This window comes from Nansenia antarctica, assembly GCF_963989245.1.
Source record: "Nansenia antarctica genome assembly, chromosome: 19".
Taxonomy (NCBI): domain Eukaryota; kingdom Metazoa; phylum Chordata; class Actinopteri; order Argentiniformes; family Microstomatidae; genus Nansenia; species Nansenia antarctica.
The window spans coordinates 15862276-15884436 of NC_137692.1; the positions used below are offsets into that span (position 1 = coordinate 15862276).

General features: G+C 46.3%; 1 protein-coding gene across 1 annotated transcript in view; it reads right to left on the reverse strand.

Moving 5' to 3' along the window:
- rims1a (regulating synaptic membrane exocytosis 1a) overlaps nucleotides 1–22161 on the reverse strand; it is a gene marked incomplete at both ends in the record, with an annotated part of 57969 nt that overhangs the window by 24436 nt on the left and 11372 nt on the right. Inside the window, 13 exons of the mRNA XM_080549181.1 lie at nucleotides 919–1072; nucleotides 2605–2776; nucleotides 4693–4823; nucleotides 5114–5232; nucleotides 6644–6690; nucleotides 7307–7430; nucleotides 7553–7652; nucleotides 7907–8017; nucleotides 8397–8437; nucleotides 12743–13530; nucleotides 13909–14195; nucleotides 21158–21169; nucleotides 21874–22108. Coding sequence (XP_080405307.1) covers nucleotides 919–1072; nucleotides 2605–2776; nucleotides 4693–4823; nucleotides 5114–5232; nucleotides 6644–6690; nucleotides 7307–7430; nucleotides 7553–7652; nucleotides 7907–8017; nucleotides 8397–8437; nucleotides 12743–13530; nucleotides 13909–14195; nucleotides 21158–21169; nucleotides 21874–22108 — 2321 coding nt within the window. The remainder of the gene's footprint in view (nucleotides 1–918; nucleotides 1073–2604; nucleotides 2777–4692; nucleotides 4824–5113; nucleotides 5233–6643; nucleotides 6691–7306; nucleotides 7431–7552; nucleotides 7653–7906; nucleotides 8018–8396; nucleotides 8438–12742; nucleotides 13531–13908; nucleotides 14196–21157; nucleotides 21170–21873; nucleotides 22109–22161) is intronic.

The window sequence follows — 22161 nt, forward strand, 5'->3', positions numbered from 1 at the left end:
CATATACACACAGGTACAAACAGAAAGGCAGGGGTAAACAGACAACATTTATACAGACATACTGTAACTGCACATACATACAAGGGTGCAGATCATAATACAATACTTACTCACAAATACACACACAGCTGGATAAACAGACCACATGCAACGCAACCGTATATAAGCCACTTCAAAGAGATATATATGTTACGGTACATGTGGGAATACGGTACATGTGGGAAAACTAGGGTTAGGGTTAGGTGCTAGGGTGACTTGGTACATGCTGGCATGTCTAACCCTAACCCTAACCTTAACCCTAACCCTACCCCTACCCCTAACCCTAACCCTAACCTTAACCCTAGCACCCTAGCACCTAACCCTAACCCTAGTTTTCCCACATGTACCGTAACATATATATATATATATATAGTAGATTGATGTCATAAAGACCGCTTTTGCTACCAATTATAATGTAACGTCAAAGCCTCTTTAAAGGTGTAGTATACAGTACCAGTCAAACGTTTGGACACACCTTCTCATTCAATGGTTTCTCTTTATTTATATATTATTTATTAATACTGAAGACATCAAAACTATGAAAGAACAAATATGGAATTATGTAGTGTACAAAAAAGTGTATTCTAGAGAAGAGAATGCTGGGCGGTGTTCACAGTTTCCTTTTCTTTGCTGATTGAGAGAAGGCCAAGAGTGTGCAAAGCTGTCATCAAAACTAAAGGTGGCTACTTTGAAGAATCTACTTTGTAGAATTCTGGTTTGTTTACTACATAAATCCATATGTGTTCTTTCATCGTTTTCAGTATTAATCTACCCCAAAAAATATGTGTGTCCAAACTGTTGACTGGTACTGTATAATATACTGTATATACAATCTCTGGTAATGTCCTCTCTACTGTATTATCTCTATGTGCCACTTACGTTGCAGCTTCTTGCTGGGCGTGTCTGCGTGGGTGTGTCTGCGTGGCATGTAAGGGGATGGGTGGGGCAGAGGGATGGAGGAGATGTCATGGGTCTGCATCTTGTACCAGTGAGGCTGGTCGTCAAGCGGGGCCGTCTCCAGCTCTATGAGGATCTGCATCAGAAACAGAGAAAGAAACACAGTCAGCGATTCAGGATCAAAACACATGTCAAAACATGTCAAACCAAAGGCGATAACTTCATGATGTTGTTTGTACTGTAGGCTCGTGTGTGTTTGTGCATAATGACAGTATGTTGTAGAACTGTCCCAGGAAAATGCTCATTGTGTCCCATACTTCAGGGTCAGGTGTAGGAACAGCATTTGCACGGCTCAGCGCACGTGTCACAGCACAGGATGGAACAACCTCAGGGAAACACTGTTTCACAACCAACGGTGGGGATATGTCACCCCAGACGCGTCCACCCGCTAAATTATTCCCCAAAATAACCTCCACACCTTTAACAGGCAGCAACGGCCGCACCCCCACAACAACTTCACCCTGTACCAGGTCTGAAAAGAGGTCAATCTTATGCAACGGGACTGACAAGGTGTTAAGTCCAATTCCCCATACTCAAGACACTGTCACCTGTATCAGATAGCTCAGATAGCTGTGTGTGTATTTGTGTGTGTGCCTGTGTGCGGGCGTGTGCATGCATGTGAAATCTCTCACTACCTGCGAGCGAATGTGTGTCCATTGTGCATACGGTACTGTGTGTGTGCTGGCATTTGTTTGTGTCTGTGTGTGTGTGTGTGTGTGTGTGTGTGTGACGGCTGTCATTAGGATGGCATTGTCTGTGTGTGTCTGTTTTCTGTAGTATTGCATTCTCTGTCTGTGTGAGTGTGTGTCTCTTTAAGTTTTCTGTATTGTTTTCAACCAGGAGAGAGATCTTCCTAGTCCTGGGGCTCCACCCCCTTTGATAATTGGAAAAACACCACCAACCAGCAGGGGTCACCTGACCTAGTGACAGCCAATCCCCAGAGACAGCATGCCTTCAAAGACACTGAGAGCTCATCATCATCAGCTGTTGTGATCACAACAGTTCGTGACGTTAGAATTATAAGGTTCTATCTCCATTTTTGTCAAAATTGAGTTTTTTACATCCATTAGGTGTTTATTAATGCCTGTGTGGTGTTATTTTTAAAATGTTGACATTTTTGAGTTAGTAATTCATAAAATACAAAGGTTCCATCTCACAAAAAACGTTGACGCTCAATATCTCTGAACTGCCCTAAACGGAGATAGAACCTTAACTCATGAGTTCCCACCATTTTGTTTACTGCGCCATGCTGGTGGTTTCATTTGTTAGTTGTTACTTTGTTCAGTGATTTAGTTGACACTTTGTGTTAGTGATTTTAGTTGATACTTTGATTTTGTGCTTTAATAGTCACCTTTATACTTGAATGATTTTGATATGGTGGCTCGTTAATTTGATTAGAAAACCATCCTTTTTGTATGAGGCATTTGTTTGTTATTTCTAATTCTATTTCTAACTATATTGTCATGGCCAATAAAATATCTTTAATTTTACCTTATACCACCGGGTAATTTGTTACTTATTTTTGTCCCTAGCGAACAGAACGTGTGCATGCATGCGTGTGTGTGTGTGCGTGTGTGCGTGCGTGTGTGTGTGTGTGTGTGTGTGTACCTCTCCCATGAACAGGCTGTCCTCAGCAGGTAGACGAGGCTGGTCCCACAAGGTCATCTCCAGCATGTGATTGCGGAAGTCGCGGCGATGGACATGAGGGTAAACAAACGTCTGGTTCCACTTCGGCTCCCCGCTCTTCTTCATGGTCTTAGTCCTGCGCTTGCTCTTATCACTGCACACACACACACACATGAACACACACACACACACACACACACACAAACATGAACACACACACACACACACACAAACATGAACACACACACACACACACACACACAAACATGAACACACACACACACACACAAACATGAACACACACACACACACACACACAAACATGAACACACACACAAACATGAACACAAACCCACACAACCACACACAACATTTGGTTGAGCTCATAGGACTTGATTTTACAATCCCTTACAATAAACGGCAATTCACTGAGATCTCGAGTGGAGGTAAGGGTAATGACTTCATTGGGGTCATCAGGTGGGTAACATCCGTCATTGGTGTTTCGATGTTGATAACCCACGACACCTACAGATGGCTGCACCCCCCCCCTCTGCTTTCACCCCCTCTGCTTTCACCCCTCCTGTTGTATGATGGTCATCTTGCAGTCCAGTTGGGGTCTTTTCTGTTCAACCACAGCCAGTTGCTGCTTGGCTCAGCAGCCTCTGACAGCGAACTGATGGCTTGATGGAGGGCCTGTCCTCGGACTCTCATCTGTCCCAGCAGCCCGGTGGTTGATGTGGCTACAAAGCCTCTGCATCCGACCTCCACTGGGAGCACCCATGTTCTCCATCCCTGTTGTGCTGCCTCAGCCGCTATGTCTGAGTACTTCAGCTTTTTGCACTCGAAAGCTTCATCCACTGCAGCCTCCCATGGCCCAGTCAGCTCCACGATGTACAGGTGCTTCTGCGAGGTTGACCACACAATCAGGTCCGGTCTGAGATTGGTTGTGATGATGTCAGGCGGAAAGCAGAGCTTCTGGTCTAGATCAACTAAAGCCCGGTACACACAAAGATAATCTGGCCGATTTTGGGCTGATTTTCCCCCTTCCGACCAAGGACAGCAAACGCTCGATTATCGGATGGCTCTGAAGATTATCCTACAAAATTATCCTGTGGTGTGAGGTGTGTTGAGAGTCCATTTCTCCCGACAATCTGCTCGGAAAATGGTCGGGGCCGACAATCGTAAATATAAAACGTGTTCAATATTTATGACTACAAATCGTAACGATGTGTGTGGGCAACTCCCAAATATCCCTCCAGGTGAGTTTTCGATGCTCAAGGTTTTCCTATCTTGTCCACTGGCCCAGCTTGGCCTGTGACGACGCCTTTGCACATCGCTCTGCCTCCTCTTGCTGCCGGACCTCGGCTACCAGCAGCGTTTTCCTCTGGGCGGATGTTGCATGCAGGACGAGCTGTCTGGAGTCCAAACCCACCTCTCCCATTCTGTACCTGACCGATGATGTCTCCATGCCTGAGAGCAGATGTTGCTTGTTGTAAAGCCCCAGATGGGGACCACTTCCTCACAGTTGCCACTTTGAATCGTGGCATCGAATCGTGGCATCCTGAGACTCAGACAGGGTCATGTCCAGCCTCACCATGGTGCATTTATACTCTTCGGTGAAACTCAAGAGAGGCAGTTCCAGAGCCCCGTTCCCATACAAGCCGATATTGCTGAGGCAACGAGGGAGCCCAAGCCATTTATTGATGTGCGACCTGACTGTTCTCTCCAGCTTCTCGACTTTGGTGATGGGAATTTCATCGACTATTAGAGGCCATATCAGACGGGGGAGTAATCCGAACTGCAGTTACCACAGTATCAACGTGCCAGGGAGTAGGGTCTTGTCTATGCTAACAAGGCCTTTGATAGTTTCTTCCATCAAATGATCACTCTGGCCTGCATCATTGAGGTATGCATTATATGGGTTTTAGTCTGCTTACATTATGTTTCTCCTTCATAGACTTCATATGTTTTCATATCACTGTTAGCATTATGGTTAATAGCTAGCATGATAACAGTTTTGCATATGTCCTAATGTAGCCCTTGTTTGATGTGCTAACGCGTTTGGAATACCTGCGATCTGGCAGGAAGTACATTTTGACGTAGGGGTTTCTGGGTCGCCCGTCCGGCCGGGGGGGCAGGTCCGTGGCTTGCATTACGTTTACGATCAGCTGGTGTCCCACCTTGTCATACCACAGCTTCACCTAAACACACACACAAACACACACACTGAGGCTACGTCCCATCCTAAATGGTATAAGTTATAACGTACAGTACACACCATAGGCCTATATTTGTATAATATATACCGGTATACAAAATATAAAATATTTGAAAAATATCAATAAAAAGAATATTTGGAAAACATAAATAAAACTAAAGCGTGTTGCTCTGTGGGTGACATTTGATTCCTTTATTTAGAGATGGTGATGTCCCAGCATGAGACAACTTCACACTCACACTCACGCACACACACTCACACACGCACACTCACTGAGAGTTGTCCAGGCAGCATGTGGCAGGACATGTCTCTTAGAGTCCCTGGGCTGGTGGGGGATATGACTGATATAGAGGGCCGCTCCATCTTCTGAGACTCGAATGAGCTGGAACCTGCTGTGAGGGCAAGAATACACAACGCACATTTCAACCAATTAAACCCAAGTAGCTATGTTATGAGTGACCGTTGAGTTGAACTGGATCCATTAAACCCTCCTGTTTATGTTGCAGGTCAAATTTAGCCATTTTGAGAGTTTGACGTCACGGAAATACCATTTCATCTAATGTTCTAGGTAGGGGTAGTTCACTTATTAGTAATACAATGAATTACGAAAAAAAGGGGAAAACATTTTAAGAGCACATAGATGATGTTCTGGGTCAATTTGACCCTTTAGTTAGTGAATACGGTTTGTTGTGTTATTGCACAAAATAAACATCTCTGTTTCCTCTAGGACGCACACATTTGGACCCTTTTTCTCCCACGTCCCATATGGGGGGTGGGGGGGACAAAGGCATGATACACTCATACCCCCAATATGTATATACTATACCTACCCAACCTTCACTCACTTTGGAAAACAGAACGTTCTATCTTGAAACATGAGCAAAATACTTTTGGTAAATGAAGAGCTAGAAAGCCTAGACTGCTAGATTGCGGAAGAGGTGTCTAAAGGGCAATGCACACGACGTGCGATTTTGTCGCACGACAACATTCGATTCTCAATTCACATCAATGAATGAATGAATGTGAATGGAGAATCGAATGTTGTCGTACGACAAAATCGCATCGCACGCCGTGTGCATTGTCTCATTTGGTCTCATTCAAAACAATGGAATCGAATTCGGCGGTGCGACAAAATCGCACGCCGTGTGCATTGGGCTTAAGACCCAGGACAATTATTGTAGAAGATACAATCCATTAGGACCCTCCCCTCTGATGAAGTAGAAAGTTCCTCTCAGCTTGAAAGTGAGGTTGAGGTTTTTATGTCAAACAATGGAAGACTTGAATGGTTCCCATGTCCCCATGGAAGTTAGGAAGGAGTGTTTGCTGAAAACATAGAAGTTGCCAGTTCCCACAAGATACGCTATGACACAATCAAAAACCTAGTCAGAATTTGAATTGTTTATCCCAAGAGAAAAAAAAAATTTAAAAAAAAAAATAACACTACGTCCATTATAGAATAAAATGGCTGCAAATTGTGTGTTTTATGATGAAAACTAATTTATAAATATAAGACAAATGTAGTCTGTATGGAATACAAATATAGTTTATTTTGTTTTAATAATCATACATGACTTGATGGTCATTATGGGAAAATAAATGCTTTGTATGTAATTACTATTTTAAGGTCATTTATAACGCACTGGGTCAATTTGAGCCAGAACAATAAAGGGTGTATAGCCTCATCGAACATAACAGGAGGGTTAGGCTACTGAGTTAATAACTGAACGAGGAATAGAAATTGTGAGCTGCACATTAAGACAGAGAGACAGACAGAGACAGAACGAGACCAGCGAAGATACCTACTAGATTCTAATGGAGGGTGGGACGTGTCTGGGATTCTTGGGATATCACTGGAATTTCAAAAAGGAGACGCATTAGTCAAAGCCAGACCAGCATCTACGTAGGACGTTGTATACACATCAAAATAAATACAGCAAAGACAAAGAGACTGTCACTTGACACACAGACACAGAGACAAACTAATTCTGTAGGTAAAAAAGTCGTATTGTTGATCCATGTCATTTTGTATAGGGCAAAATGTTGGGAGGTTAAAAAATGAAGAAGGAGAGAGGAGAAGGATCAGTAATCAACATCTTCTCGAGATGACCTCACTCTCTCCACACACAGCACGTTGTCATGATCTAGCTCGACAGCCACACGTCCATACAGGAGAGACTATGGGAGAGGGGCAGGGTGGGGGGGGCTTGTACTCATCTGGGAAAGAAGGGGGGGGGAGTCCTGGTACAGAAGTATTACTTACTGATAGGCTTTATACACCCTTCGCAAGTGTTTGGAGAGAAATTTATAAATGCATCTTTTTTTAATGAAACATTGTTCACAGGAAACAACTTGTGAAATATTATGCGTTATACATACATGCACATGGGAAGACGTTGTGCAAATGTTAGCCATGAGTGTATTATATCAGGGTTCACCTTGGCTTGGAATGTCTTTTTCCCGACTTACCCAATCGGTCGTGACACAACCAGCTCCACTTGGGGCTCCGCTTGGGAATCCAGAATGATATTGTAAACTTCTTTCTTGGTCGCTCCTGGAAGCAACTTGCCGTTCCACTGCAGAACCTCATCCCCTGAAAACACACCAAAGAGTGACCCACTCACTAGGTAAACTCATTCTACCCAACACGCGCACACACACACACACACACACACACACACACACGATTGAATCGTGTGTATTATTTTAGTTTACCTGAGCGCAAGTGTCCAACTACATCAGCTAGGCTGCCTTTTTTAACTTTGGTGATGAAGGCACCCAGTCTGCCTGTCTCCGTGACCCTTCCCCCGACAACCTGAGAACACAAACACACACACACACACACACACACACACAACCACCCACCCACTGTCAAACAAAACAACAAGCATATCAACCAATCATTACATTGTATGCAGTTTCTCTTGACCTTACTCCAATGTGACGACTTACCTGGTTCAAAAGGTACTGTATATTGCTAATAAATCAACAACAACATGGCCCACGTACAGTTTTAGAGTGTGTGTGTGTGTGTGTGTGTGTGTGTGTGTGTGTGCGTGTGTGTCTGACCTTCAGCCCCAGCAGTGCCCCGGCCTCTTTGGGCATAGCGCTCCTCTTGCTTAGGGTAATTCGCCCGATTAGATGGTCACCCTCTTTGGACGGCTGCCACGTCACCGGATGCTGTGTGAACAATGCACTGACTCAGTCTAACAGCAGAGGAGCAATCACATGACAGCTGGAGACTCTTAGATTGACACCCACACTTCACAGAAGCACACACACACACACACACACACACACACACACACACACACACACACACACACACACACATAACTAGACATAAACCCATACACACTGGTAGACCACTGATGGCTGACGGAGGGAGAAATCAAAGGACGGGCTCACTGTAATGCATGGAATGGATTATGGAATGGTATAAAACCTGTATATTCCTCATGATGCCATTCCATGCATTACAATGAGCCTGTCCTCCGATTTCTACCTCCGCTGAGGTTAACACACAGTTGTATAGATACACACACAGTCAGTTACTTACATGCCACACAGTGGGGTCCAGTCGGTAGCATTCCCAGTCCCCTTGAAAAGAAATAGTGATCATGTCAACCAGGAGCGTGCGCACACACACACACACACACACACACACACACACACACACACACAGACAGACAGACAGACAGACACACACACACACACACAGAGTGAGAGTACGCTGGGGTGACTGACTGCCGCTTCTCTGCCGGAGCTTGTTTAGTTTGTTTGTCTGTCTGTTTATTTGTTTAACTTTATTAACAATCTGGCTTGATCTCTGGCTCGATCTCTACTGCTTGTCTATTTGATCACCGGTGTGTGAGATCGTAGTCTCCAGTGTACATCGATCATGCGGAGACTTTCCCGGGAAAGTGTTTGCTCTCATCGGACCCGATCGAAAGTCATCGTGGACACCTGCCTGCCCTCTGCCCGGAGTGGCTAAACCCTTGGGGGCTGGTGGTGACCGCAACTTTCCATCCTGGTCGACGGATGATCTACAATGCTGGAACCGCAACTCTGTCTCTCTCTGTCCGGCAACTGCTTTCCTTTAAGAACTACAGTGTCTCCTGATTGCCTAACTATGTTTTTGGATCTTCTGTCACCTGGAGTTTATCCTTCTGATGGAACTCAGATTTGAATTCCCCCCCTCCACTGAACCCATCTGTGGACTACTACAGACTTTCAGGTTCTCTGCCGCTGCACTGTACAGCGTCAATCATACTGTCAGTCCGATTGCGCAAATTGTTAACTCTTTCTGCTCTGCTGGGCTGGCATCGGGAAGCTGTTTGAACACAACCCCAAGAGACACCACTCTCTCTGGTCGATCTCTCGTCATAGTACTAGTCTAGTGCTAAAAACTATGGAGGGTGAAGCGTGCCAGAATTTTCTCAACCAAGCTGCCCCCTCTGGATATGCTTACATTGACCAACCCTGTCTCTCTGGCCACGAAGGAGAGCTTGCTATCATTCACAGACATTAGGCTACATGAAACTAAAAATAATTTCCATCAACAACCCAACATCATTTGAGTGCCTGGCTGTGAACCTTTTTTTCCCAGCAGCCAGTGCTGATTCTCTCCATCTATCGTCCTCCACATACCTAACCTCATGTTCCCCACTGAACTTTCAGACCCTGTCAGACCCCCTCTGCTCTGTCACATTGTAACTTGGAGACATTGACACACTGTCACATTGACACCTGGAATCTGGCTAAAGAGTTCGGTGCCCTCTTGAGCTGCCTCGGCTTTATCCAATGTACTGACTTTGCCACCCGTCCGACCAAACATTATTATTATTATTATTATTATTATTATTATTATTATTAACACAGACAGACAGACCGACACACACACACACACACACACACACACACACACACACACACACACACACAGTGCAAGAAGTATGGTGAGACAGAAGGTGTATACACAGCACATACCAGCCGAGCTCCCACTATACACAACTCACCCAGATCTGGAGCCTAATTTAGAACAGTTCTGTTTATAGAGGCAGGGCAGAGTTTATTGAATATTTCTGTTTGGACAGCTACACTTCACCAGTCTATTGACCAGGCCAGGCCAAGACCCTACGCTCCCATGAGAGATAGAGACACTGGAAAACTGAGAAGGACGTTTCTGTGTGATATAGTCCTGCATGCGTGTTGTGGTCTTCACAGTTATAAAGCAAATGTGGGATGTCTTGTCTAGTTTTGTCAATACGTGTGTTATGCCGGGCCAAGAAAGTAAGAAGTAAAGTAAAATAACTTCCTATGATTTACATTCATTCCAATGATATGTGACATATATACTGTAGTGATGTTGAGTAACCAGACAAGCTCTGAAAATCAACTCAAGCGTGTATGTCCATGCATGCATTCATGTGTGTGTACATTATGTGTGCTTGCATGTGTGTGTGGTAGATGTGTTTGTGCATTTGTGTGTGTGTGTGTGGCTGTGTGTGTGTGGCTGTGTGCGTGCGTGCATGTGTGCGTGTGTGTGTATGTGTGAGTGTGTGTGTGTGTGTGGCTGCGTGCGTGCATGTGTGCGTGTGCGTGTGTGTGTGCGTGTGTGTGTGTGTGTGTGTGTGCGTGCGTGCGTGCGTGCATGTGTGTGTGTGCGTGTGTGTGTGTGTGTGCAGTAGAATGATTTACATGCCTGAATACTCCTCCACTGCCAAGAAACACATCTCCCAGTTAACCAGGTCTCAGATCAGAGCTAAAAAAGGAAACACAACTGGCTACCACACTGGTATGTTTACAACCAGGTTTGACAACAGTTCCTCCTCCTCTCTCACACGATTGATAGGGCATCTTCATCTGGTTTCAATCCAGGGTGGTTCATAGGTACCACATACAGTTGACACAAATCTATTCTTAAATCCAAATCTATTCTTAAGGGGGCCCAGTGTGGAAATGTTTGTTTCTGGTAACATGGGAAAAATATGATATACTGTAGGTCCAGCCTCCAGTCTAGTCTACGCAATAGGAGTAACTTATTTTTTCCAGGTATTCTGGAAAGTCGAGTAAATAACCAGAAAAAAAAAAAGCTGTGAGAAGATAGATCAACCAATGTACATAGGATATGGCAGTAAATCTATAGCTAATGGTAAGAACAAGGCTAGAAAAGAAAGTGACTAGAACACTACAGCTGGCTACAAGTTGGCTAGCAAAATATGACAGTGTAAAAGGGGTCTATCTAAAGCGAATCGCTACAGTATCAATTGATTTACTGCACGGTGGTTAGAACATAGCTGGAACAGAAGTGAAACTATGGACTGCCCTGGCAATGCAGTTGCTTTGATTGAAAGAGGTGGCTAATATAAGGGCTTGTTTTAGATGAAGGGGTTAGAATATTATTTTGCAGTAGCTGTGACATCACAGCAAGGACATGACGAGGTTACCGACAGTGTTCCCACGCTCCGGGGCGGTCTGCACTCTGACTCTGGGGTCACGTGAGGTCACGACAGGAGTCACATTGTCCTGTCTAACCCTGAGGCCCGGTCATGGTCAGGATATCACACACAAACATACGCACACACGCACACACACACACACACACACTCACACACACACACACACACACACACACGCACATACGCACATACGCACACACACACACACACACACACACACACACATACACATACACACACAGACACACATACACATACACACACAGACACACACACTCACAGCCTCTTTAACCAAACCACATCCAGTGAAGTTAAATATATCATGCTAAGAGTACACCCTAACTATAACAATAGACTGTATAATAAGATATAGCATGACCATCATTTCATTTTATGAATACATTTATCATTGATATTTCCGTCATATAAAATACAATACAATGCAGATAGAGGTACCACCAATACTGTCGAACTTTAAGCCTTCTTGTGGAATGATGTTTCCTCACACTCTCATCTAAAGTCATAAAGACCAGTCAATGCCTCCTTACCTGTAAGATACAATGTTAGAATGTAGAAGTAGAATGAAACCTTCGGGTTTGGATTGTAACACTGAAGACAGCAGAGTGTGAGACTGAGCAGCTCGCTCTGACGCAGGCATGCACGCACGCACACACACACACACACACACACACACACACACACACACACACACAGACACACACACACACACACACACACACACACACACACACACAGACACACACAGACACACACACACACACCTCACAAACACTGGCACATGTATTCCTATTGGTTTAGCTGCCAACCATTCATGGCTCAGTAATCAACCACTAGCCCCTAACCGATGAGCAGTCCTATACATCTTCTGAGAGGATTTGATAAATGAAAGCAATATCATAATAGTAAGTGTCATATATATATATATATATCTACACAGTGGGGGAAATAAGTATTGAGAGCCTATTCAAGTTAAATTTGCACCAGACGTTGGTATTAACTCAAACAATCCAGACAAAAAAACGAAACATTAAAGTCCATATGTAAATAAAGTTATGTGTAATAACTTGAATAGGCTCATTGGAAATACATTTACTGGACAAAATGTTGATGTGTTCAATACTGATTTCCCCCACTGTACTTACTGTAATATTGTCACATTTCCAACCTGCAAATCAGACGAGTGAGTGCCAATGGGAATCAAACCCACAACCGTAGCATTGCTAACACCATGCTAACACCATGCTCTACCAACTGAGCCTCACAGGACTGTTGAGAGCTGCACAAGAGCATCCAGTCCTCTTGGAAGCCCTGAGCAGCCCCGTTTAGGTAAGAGTTACATTATTAGTAGGTTAGCTGAGGTTAAGAATTGTGGGTTATTCTAGACATGTGAATGTAAACGTACTTCTCGGGGCTTCTCTCTCACCTCTCTCGCTGACGCTCTCGATCTCGGCGTCCTCGCAGCTGCTGTACTCCGGTGTAGTCCCGCCTTCTTCCTCCGAACTGCTGACGGACGTCTGTCTCTTCCCCCCGACCCCGCCTCCGCGCTTCGACTTGTAGGGTCGCGGCGGAGGCGGCCGCAGGGACTCCGATTGGTCGGAGCTGAGCGAATCGTTGCGCAGCATGCTCTCCGCTTTCTCCCGTTTGGTCCGTCGCAGAAGGGAGGCCTGACCCGGAGCCAAAGCCGGACCTTGAGAACCCGAGCCGAGGGTCTCCCTGAGTTCAGGGGGCTGGGGCTGCGGAGGGCCGCGACCCTGTGGCCCCCCGACGCCACCCACCGCCGTCCTCTGGCCCGGCCTAGCGTCAGGCCGCCCCCCGACACCCGCACCCTCCACCCCGAGCCCAGGCACCCCTCCTCTCCCCGACCCCCCTCTTCCTCCTCCTCCTTGCCCCTTGGTCAGTAGAGGGTGCCTGCCCCCCCCCAGGGGCACCCCTGGTTGGGGCTGGGCCAGGTAGTGGGGGTTGGCGGTGGCGTCCAAGAGGTACCCCTCCTCTATCCTTTGTGGGTCTCCTCCACCACTCCTGGTGACCACCCCCCCCCCTCCCCCAACGGGATCGTGTTCCAAGGAGCGACCCTTCATCAGCCGCCGGCTCTCCCTCCGCTCCCGGGGGTCCCGGTCCACGGACACCTGGGTTTGGAGTCTGGACTGACCCTGCCGACGCTCGCCACGACCCCCTCCCTTACCACCGTGGTCCGGACCAGAGCATGGCTTTCTGCTGGAGAGGGAGAGAGAGAGAGATGTGTGTGGGGGGTGAGAGGGGGTTCAGGGGTATAAGGTTTACATGTATATAGGGATACAGAGGAACCATTTCCTGCTATTAACCGTGTGAGTGGTCATATGTGACACGTGATAGTGTTTTGGTCCGCATGTCGGCAACTAATCAAAATGTTTTGACTTTTCATTTTGAATCACGGAACTACGTTTCGACGTTGTTGAGAATCACAACACAAACTCGCTGGGCAAGCCAAAATACTGCAACAACGCAATGGATTCGGTGAGTAATCCCCACTGCTACCTAGTTAACTAGAACACATGTTCTAATGCTTTGAGGACCAAAGCATTAGAACATGTAACTACGCATATCGCTTACGTGTCTCTCGGAGGCTCACTACGTGAACGAGCCGAAGGTGTATCGGGTCCGGGAGCCGTCCCGGGGTCACCGGGGCGATGCGGGTCGTCGTGAGGCGTCGCCGTGGAGCCCGAGGGGACGTGGGATCGTGAGCGGAGCTTCTTGTCACCGGGAGTTTGATGGCCACACATGGACGGGTCAGTGATGGCCAGGCCCAGAACAGACTTCCCGCCCGGACCTGAGAACCACTGGCCCGGCTTAGTGAGGATCTCCTGCTGTTTACGGCAGTTATTACACACCCACATCACCTGAGGAAACAGATAACATCATTATTATACTGTAAATACACACAAACCAGCAAGGTTTCCAAGTGCCTGAACATCTGGCCAGGGACTACGGACTTAAACTAGCCGTATTGGCTAACTCTGGCATATTGCATTTGTGTCTCATATGTATTTTAATATGCACTGTCCCTGTGAAATAAACAATAAACTAAACCCTACTCAACTGGAAGCAGACAGATATACAGTTATTACATTTGGAAGTACACCTGCTTATTATTACACATTTTAGAACAACAGAACAACTTGCCCAACTCCTCTGTCAAGCATTTCAAGCTCAAGCATCAAACACCGCCTAACTACTATGGGGTCTAGAGCCTTCAGCCGCTCTGCTCCCCGCCTCTGGAACTCTCTGCCACCCAACTTACGCAATATTGACACTCTCACCACTTTAAATCCTGTCTTAAAACACACCTTTTCACAATGGCTTACTTGGTTTGATCTCATGTATTTTGTTTGTTGTTATATCTGATTTTGCTGTTTTTATCTCATTTTGCTTTGTTGATTTTAATGTTTTGATGAGTGGTTTTAAACTGTCTTGTAAGGTGTCCTTGAGAGCCTTGAAAGGCGCCCATAAATAAAATGTATTATTATTATTATTATTATTATTGGTTATGGCCTTGAAACAGGAAGTGATAGAACAGTGTGGCCTGAGGTGTAATAGTGCTGCCAATGGAAACAGTCAGAGGGCAAGGAGATGATAATAATGGGAATATGAATAATAATCACTACGGAGAACCGGTTTGGCTTACGTTACATGAGAGCGGGGGGGGGGGAAGGAGAGGGAGGAGGTGAAGGGAAGACAGGAATACAGGGGAGAGAGGAAAAGAGGAGGGAAGGTGGGAGGTGGGAGGGGGGGAGAGGGAGGTGAGTGGCGATTTTCTAGCCACCAGTGTTCTCATTACTACATAACAGTCCCTGAAGGCCCCTTAAAGGCAACTGAAATAAAACACCTTGGCATGTTCCATATTCCACTCCCCCCCCCCCTCCCCCCCTCTCCCCCATTCCCCCTCTCTTTCCCTCCTCCTCCAGATTGCTTTTGATTAAAGCCACAAAAGAGGCCGAAGAGGAAACACACCAACGCAGCTCTATTTATTCCATCAACCACCCATCAGGGAGAGTGAGACGCACACACACACGCACGCGCGCACGCATCCACGCACGCGCACACACACACACACACACACACACACACACACACGCAGACACATACACACACACACACATAAATATGGAGCACATGGACAGAGCACATGCTCGCACACACACACGTACACTCACACACACACACACACACACACACACACGCACACAAACGTATAAAGATGGAGCACATGTACAGAGCACATGCTCACACACAGACACGCACACATAGCTCACGAACACACATCCACGACGGACAGACACCTGACACACGCACACACACACACACTCGCACAGGGAAAAGCAAACAATTCTCCCAGTGGAGCAGAGCGTCGGTGAAGACATCCACCAGCCCACTGCTCCCTGCTGCTCCCTGCTGCCAGACGCAATCAGTCTGTCCCTGCCAGGCGGAAGCAAGAGATCCCCACATACTTGCATAAGCCTCCCACCTCCACCACCAGCTCCACCTCCACCACCTCCACCTCCACCTCCACCACCCCCACCACCACCACCACCACCACCTCCACCACCTCCACCCCCACCACCACCACCTCCACCTGTGTGTGTGTGTGTGTGTGTGTGTGTGTGTGTGTGTGTGTGTGTGTGTGTGTGTGTGTGTGTGTGTGCGTGCGTGCGTGCGTGCGTGCGTGCGTGCGTGCGTGCGTGAATGCGTGCATCCGTCCATGTGTTCTGTGTTCATGTGTGTACGTGAAATAACAATGAATTATCCAGGGTTGAAATCTCGAGGACGCTTTTTGTATTGTGACTGGCTCCTAGAGAAAGATGTACTCCGTAACCATAGTGACTGCATGTTCTTCAGTTCAACTAAGGTGTCTCCCCCCCCCTGTCCCTTTTGTAATGCACATGTACACACACATGTGAGGGAACTCAGAGAGCTCGATAGTAGAATTCGTCAATTGATCCATTTTATGGAGTCATGAGGTAGGATATGGAGTGGAGTGGGGAGAGAGCAGCGGGTAGTGGTGGTCTAGGGGATAGTGACTGATGATTAGTGACTGACGATCGGAAAGGTCACGAGTTCAAATCCCGCCTGGAACACCCACCACTAGTGGGAGACTTGTCCCTGTAAACTCTAATTGTGAAACGCTTTGGATTAAAAGTGGCCGCTAAATTATAAGTTTTTCGGAGAGCGGCCTATAGCCACTGGTTATCATAATGGTAACGGATAAGACCACCGATGATCAGCAACCCTCTAAAAGTGAGTGGTGTCCTAAGGAATGGGGTGGGTGTAGGGGGGAGGGGGGAGCAGGCGGGGCGGTGGGGAGGTAATCAATAGCTTGTTACCAAACGAATCATGAGCTTTATCACTCGGCTAAAAAGTCAAGTAGGTAGCCTTGAGAACCGATGGTTCTCGGGCCTAATGGCCCATAGGAGCAGGAGCCTCCATCTCCTGTTTCCGTAGCGTGAGGCGGCTCGATGTACAAGTACCCCCCCCCCCCCCCCCCCGGACATGACGCTGGTATGTCGCAGGATCTATCACTCGGCTAAGTAACACCCAATCAGTGAGTGACTTGTCTCCTCCCTCTTATTTCCCTTTCCCCCCCCCCCTCTCCCTTTTTCTTACTTCGCCCTTCTCCCTTCGCATCTCTTCATTCGACTCTCTCCGTTCTTCTCTCCCGTTGACGTTCTCTCTCTCTGTTTCCTGTTCTGAATCCCTCTCTCTTCTATATAACGTGAGCTTAGAATGATAAGGTTCTATCTCCGTTTAGGGTAGTTCAGAGATATTTAGCGTCAACGTTTTTACATTCCATTATGTTCTGTGAGATGGAACCTTTGTATTTTAGGAATTACTAACTCAAAAATGTCAACATTTAAAAAATAACACCACACAGGCATTAATAAACACCTAATGGATCAGATTATGTAAGAAACTCAATTTTGACCAAAAATGGAGATAGAACCTTATAATTCTAACGTCACGATAATCCAATCTGTTCTGATCTCATTGACCGGTGCGAAAAAGGGGCACAGACTTAAACACGATGACCACTAGTGTCCCTCCTGACAGTCTCTTCTCACAGGTGAGATGGATGGAGTTTCCCTTCAGGGGTGATGGGGGGGGGGGGGGGGGGGGGGCAGACTGGCCATTGCGTGTTCCCAATGACAGCTTGACGTACAACAACAAATGCACTAGCCATAATTCAGTGAACCGTAAATCATGGGAAGGGATGGAAGACAAATAGTTTCCATTGGGGCTAATGAGGCTGTATATCAGCATGCTCTCACGCCCACTACACACACCACACACACACGCACACACACGCACACACACACACACAGACACACACATACACACATACACACACGCATATACTGTATGCATGCCAAAACACATACTACACAATCACACACCACAATTTTGTTACAAATCATATTCACATAAACACATGCATGTACGCACACACACACACACATACACACACACACACACACACACACACACACACACACAAAAGGAAAACGTTTTAAGAGCACATAGATGATGTTCTGGGTCAATTTGACCTCTCTCAATCAATCAATCAAATGTATTTCTATAGCACATTTAAACATGACACTTGTCAACCAAAGTAAATGTACACCTAAAGTGTAAATAAACAGAAAATAAACAACCAACAGAACAACACCTCTCTCCCTCATATGTACCATAATACTATTGAACTTAGTTATTCAGAATTCATCTATTCTTCTAGGTAGGAGTAATTAAATTATCGAAAATACACACACACACACACACACACACACACACAGAGAGAGAGATACCATATCTACTGTTAAACACTAATCAATAGTGTAAATAATTTACTTTAGGTCCCTGCTGATGTTTCTAAACCCCACCTCTGACTCTCTCTCCTGCCAGACACACGTCTGCCTCTGACAGCCTCGGTGGGACAGATTAGCCTGGAACCTCCCACAAACACTGGCTTAAACACACACACACACACACACACACACACACACACACAAACACTGGCTTTTCACTGAGCTAAGCCAGTGGAGAATATGTCTGTGACACACACACACACACACAAACACACACACACACACACAAACACACACCCACACACACACACACACACACACAACCAGCCATATACACACATAGCTATACATAGAAAGACATATGCAATACATACTCCCACACACCCACACCCACACCCACACCCACACACACACCAACACACACACACACACACACACACACACACACGCACGCACACACACATACACACACATTCCCTGATGACCACAGCTGTGTGTCCACATCTCTCCAGAACAGTGTGGTGCAGTACTGCCTCTGGCCACTAGATGTCTGCAGAGCCTTCAGTCACACCTGTTTTACTCCGCACCAGATAGAAGTGGTCAAACTGAGCCAGGATGAGAAACTGGCTAAAATAGTTTTCATTTTCAGATTGTAGTAAATTACACTTCTGAAATGTGGACTTCAGAAACGATATGAGTGAGCTTTCTAGCCAGTGCCTTTCATTAATGAACATTTCAAACTTCATTTGATCCAAATAAATAATGAGGTCTGATTCATTCATTCATTCATTCATTCATGGCAACATCCATCCATCCATCCATCCATCCATCCATCCATCCATCCATCCATCCATCCATCCATCCATCCATCCATCCATTCATTTCATTTCAATACGACATTAAAAACAACTCCCTCTTCAGGGCCTGTGTGCCGTAGCTCTGCGTGTAAAACAACAGGAAGAGAGATGACCCTACTCAGCAGCCAGTCAATGAGACATTTCCATGAGGTGAATGCAGAGAGTGAGACTATAGGATCAATAGTAATCATGAGCCGCTGTTGCGTCCAGGGGAGATGACACATCGCTCTCTCTGCTTCTCAGTCCCACGACGGCCGCGTGACAAACACGTTTGCACACACAAAGTCAGAAGCTCAATCTTTAGACAGTGTAGACAAAAACACCAACGGATGGACTGAAGCCAAACATGTAAAGAGTCTCAAAACAGCCTGTAAAACAGCCTGAACACAGCGTCACAACCACAGAAACACTTTCTGAGACAGGGCCTTGCCTTGGAGAAGAAGAAGGAAAGACAGGGAGATAGACAGAGAGAGATAGAGAGAGAGAAAGAGGGACCGAGAGTGAGAGAGAGGGGGATAGAGAGAGAGAGGGAGAGAGAGAGAGGGGAGGGAGAGAGAGAGAGGGGGGGAGAGAGAGAGAGAGAGAGAGAGAGAGAGGAGAGAGAGAGAGAGAGAGAGAGAGAGAGAGAGAGAGAGAGAGAGAGAGAGAGAGAGAGAGAGAGAAGAGCGAAAAAAGAAAGAGAGCGAATCAACACTTGGCTTCAGCACAAATAGAGATTTCACCAAGTGAAGCGGCAATCACTGCAGATAATGATCAATGGCTTTCATTAGCCGCCTCATAGGGGATTCAAAGGGGATAGATACTATACATGAAGCTACGAAGGCTGGAGAAGCTAAGAGGGCTTTACACCGGGCCCATGTGGGCCATGGGCTACATAACGCTACACACGGCAACACAAGCCTTCACTAGGCAATGCCAGCTACATTACATACATAGGTATGGCCAGGTGTGACTATTGTATGTAGACTACTGTACAATACATTGGGCGACATAGTAGAGGTTTCATTTTATTTAATTTGATTGTTTTTCAATGGTGTTTCACCATTCCGAAATGACAAACCGTTTCATACATAGAGTAGTCCCCCTATTTCAGGGCATGGAATGTATTGGAAAAATTGGCTTGAGAGAGGTCAATGAAGGTCAAGGCTGAAATATCAAAGTCTGTCAAAAGCGTAGCCTAAACCTTAGACTACCGAAATCAACAGTTTCGAACATCGTAAAAAAAAAGAAAGCAAGCGCTGGTGGGCTCAGCAATCATTAACTAGAACACTACTTTACAATATTAGCAGGCTCACAAAATATGCTGTGTTAGTTGACTAGCGATGTGTCATTGATTTTCAACAACGCAGAAATGTATTCACATTTCTCGAAAGAAAAGTCAGATCATTACATCAGATCCCGACATGAGGGCCAAAGCATTAGAATGTGTAACATATTTCCTCTTTCCAATACTTATTAAAGGTATGTCCCTGGGTATGTAACATACTATACATGGGCGACATACAGAGTTATATAGGCAATTGATAGGGGTTACATAAGCTCTAAACAGGGGCTACAACATATACTAGTAGCTACATAACTCTTGTAATGCCCAAACGTTCAATTTGGATTCAGTGGTATTGAAAACGTCTACTTGGGCTGGGGGGTATTACACCAAAGCATTTGAGCCAAGGAGCAGCAAAGTGATGGTTTGGCGGCCTTACAGGGGGAACCTGGCCAAGAGCATGTAAGGTTTTTAACTTGACATAACCGTAGAGGGTGTAAAAGGCATGTTGGGAGTAATGCTCAATCGTGTAAGTGCTGTGTGTGTTACAGTACAGTGTTGTCTTGGGACAATGTACGTTTTTTTCACAAATCACATCATACACAAAACACACATTTTATCAGCTACGTTTTCATATTTTCAGTTCAGTTTCTGGTGTTGATTTTCCACTATTTGTGGCCTCTGGACCTCTTGTAAATTGTAGAACATAATATCAACATGAAGCTGAGATGTTGGTGTGAATAGGGTTCACCAAACTACATTTGTAAAGGGACAGAAAATGACTTTCAAGTGAGACAAACTCCAATACAGATAGTCAATCAAACATACAACAATAGGTAAAGGGAAGTGTGTGAAAAGATTGTTCGGGATGAAGGGAAACTCACCACTTTGTCCTCCTGTAGTCACAGTGTCACAGTGTCCACATGTGGGAGAAAAGGGAAACAGAATCAGACATTGAGAGAGGGGAAATCTCAACAGCTAAGTTATCCATAATGTCAAAGCCCCTCAGTGACGTCAATACTGGGCTTGTTAGGGGTAAAAACATCAGGATACACAGTGTGTGTGTGTGTGTGTATGTGTGTGTGTGTGTGTGTTTAAATATCACACTGTGGGTGGCTTATCCATTTAAGAAGCCTCTCTCCATGGTGCCCCTCCACCCAACCCCTATACCCACTGTGATGTCAGCCCAGCACAGACCCCCTAGGGGAAAGACACCGAGACCCCCTAGCACCTAGCCCCATCTAATGCCCAATTAACCTTAACCAGCCTCTGCCTGGGTCACACACACTGCTGCAGCCCAACCTCCCAGCACACATGCACTCTCTCTCTCTCTCTCTCTCTCTCTCTCTCTCTCTCTCTCTCTCTCTCTCTCTCTCGCTCTCTCGCTCTCTCTCACATCCACCTGAGCACAAACACCTGTGCCCTATTGCCTGGACCACATACTGAGTGTGTGTGTGTGTGTGTGTGTGTGTGTGTGTGTTTGTGTGTGTGCGTGCGTGTGTGTGTGTTTGTGTGTGTGCGCGCGTGTGTGTGTGTATGCATGTGCGTGCGTGTGTATGCATGTGTGTGTGTGTGTGTGTGTCCAGCCTCGCTCTCTCACGTTGTTGGAGCGCAGGGACACCCTCCCCCCACAGCGGGCGCAGAAGCGCGTCTGGCAGTAGGAGCAGAGGTTGCCGCAGCCGTCCGCGAACTTGGTCTTGTGGCAGACGCCGCAGGTGGGCGCGTCGTCCCGGTGCTGGCCCCCCCCGGTGGTGGTGGTGGTGGTCTGCCGGCGCGTCTCCTCGCCCACCCGCCGAACCGTCTCCCGGTAGCTGGACAACTGCTGCTGGATACCTCTGAGAGAGAGAGAGAGAGAGAGAGAGAGAGAGAGAGAGAGAGAGAGAGAGAG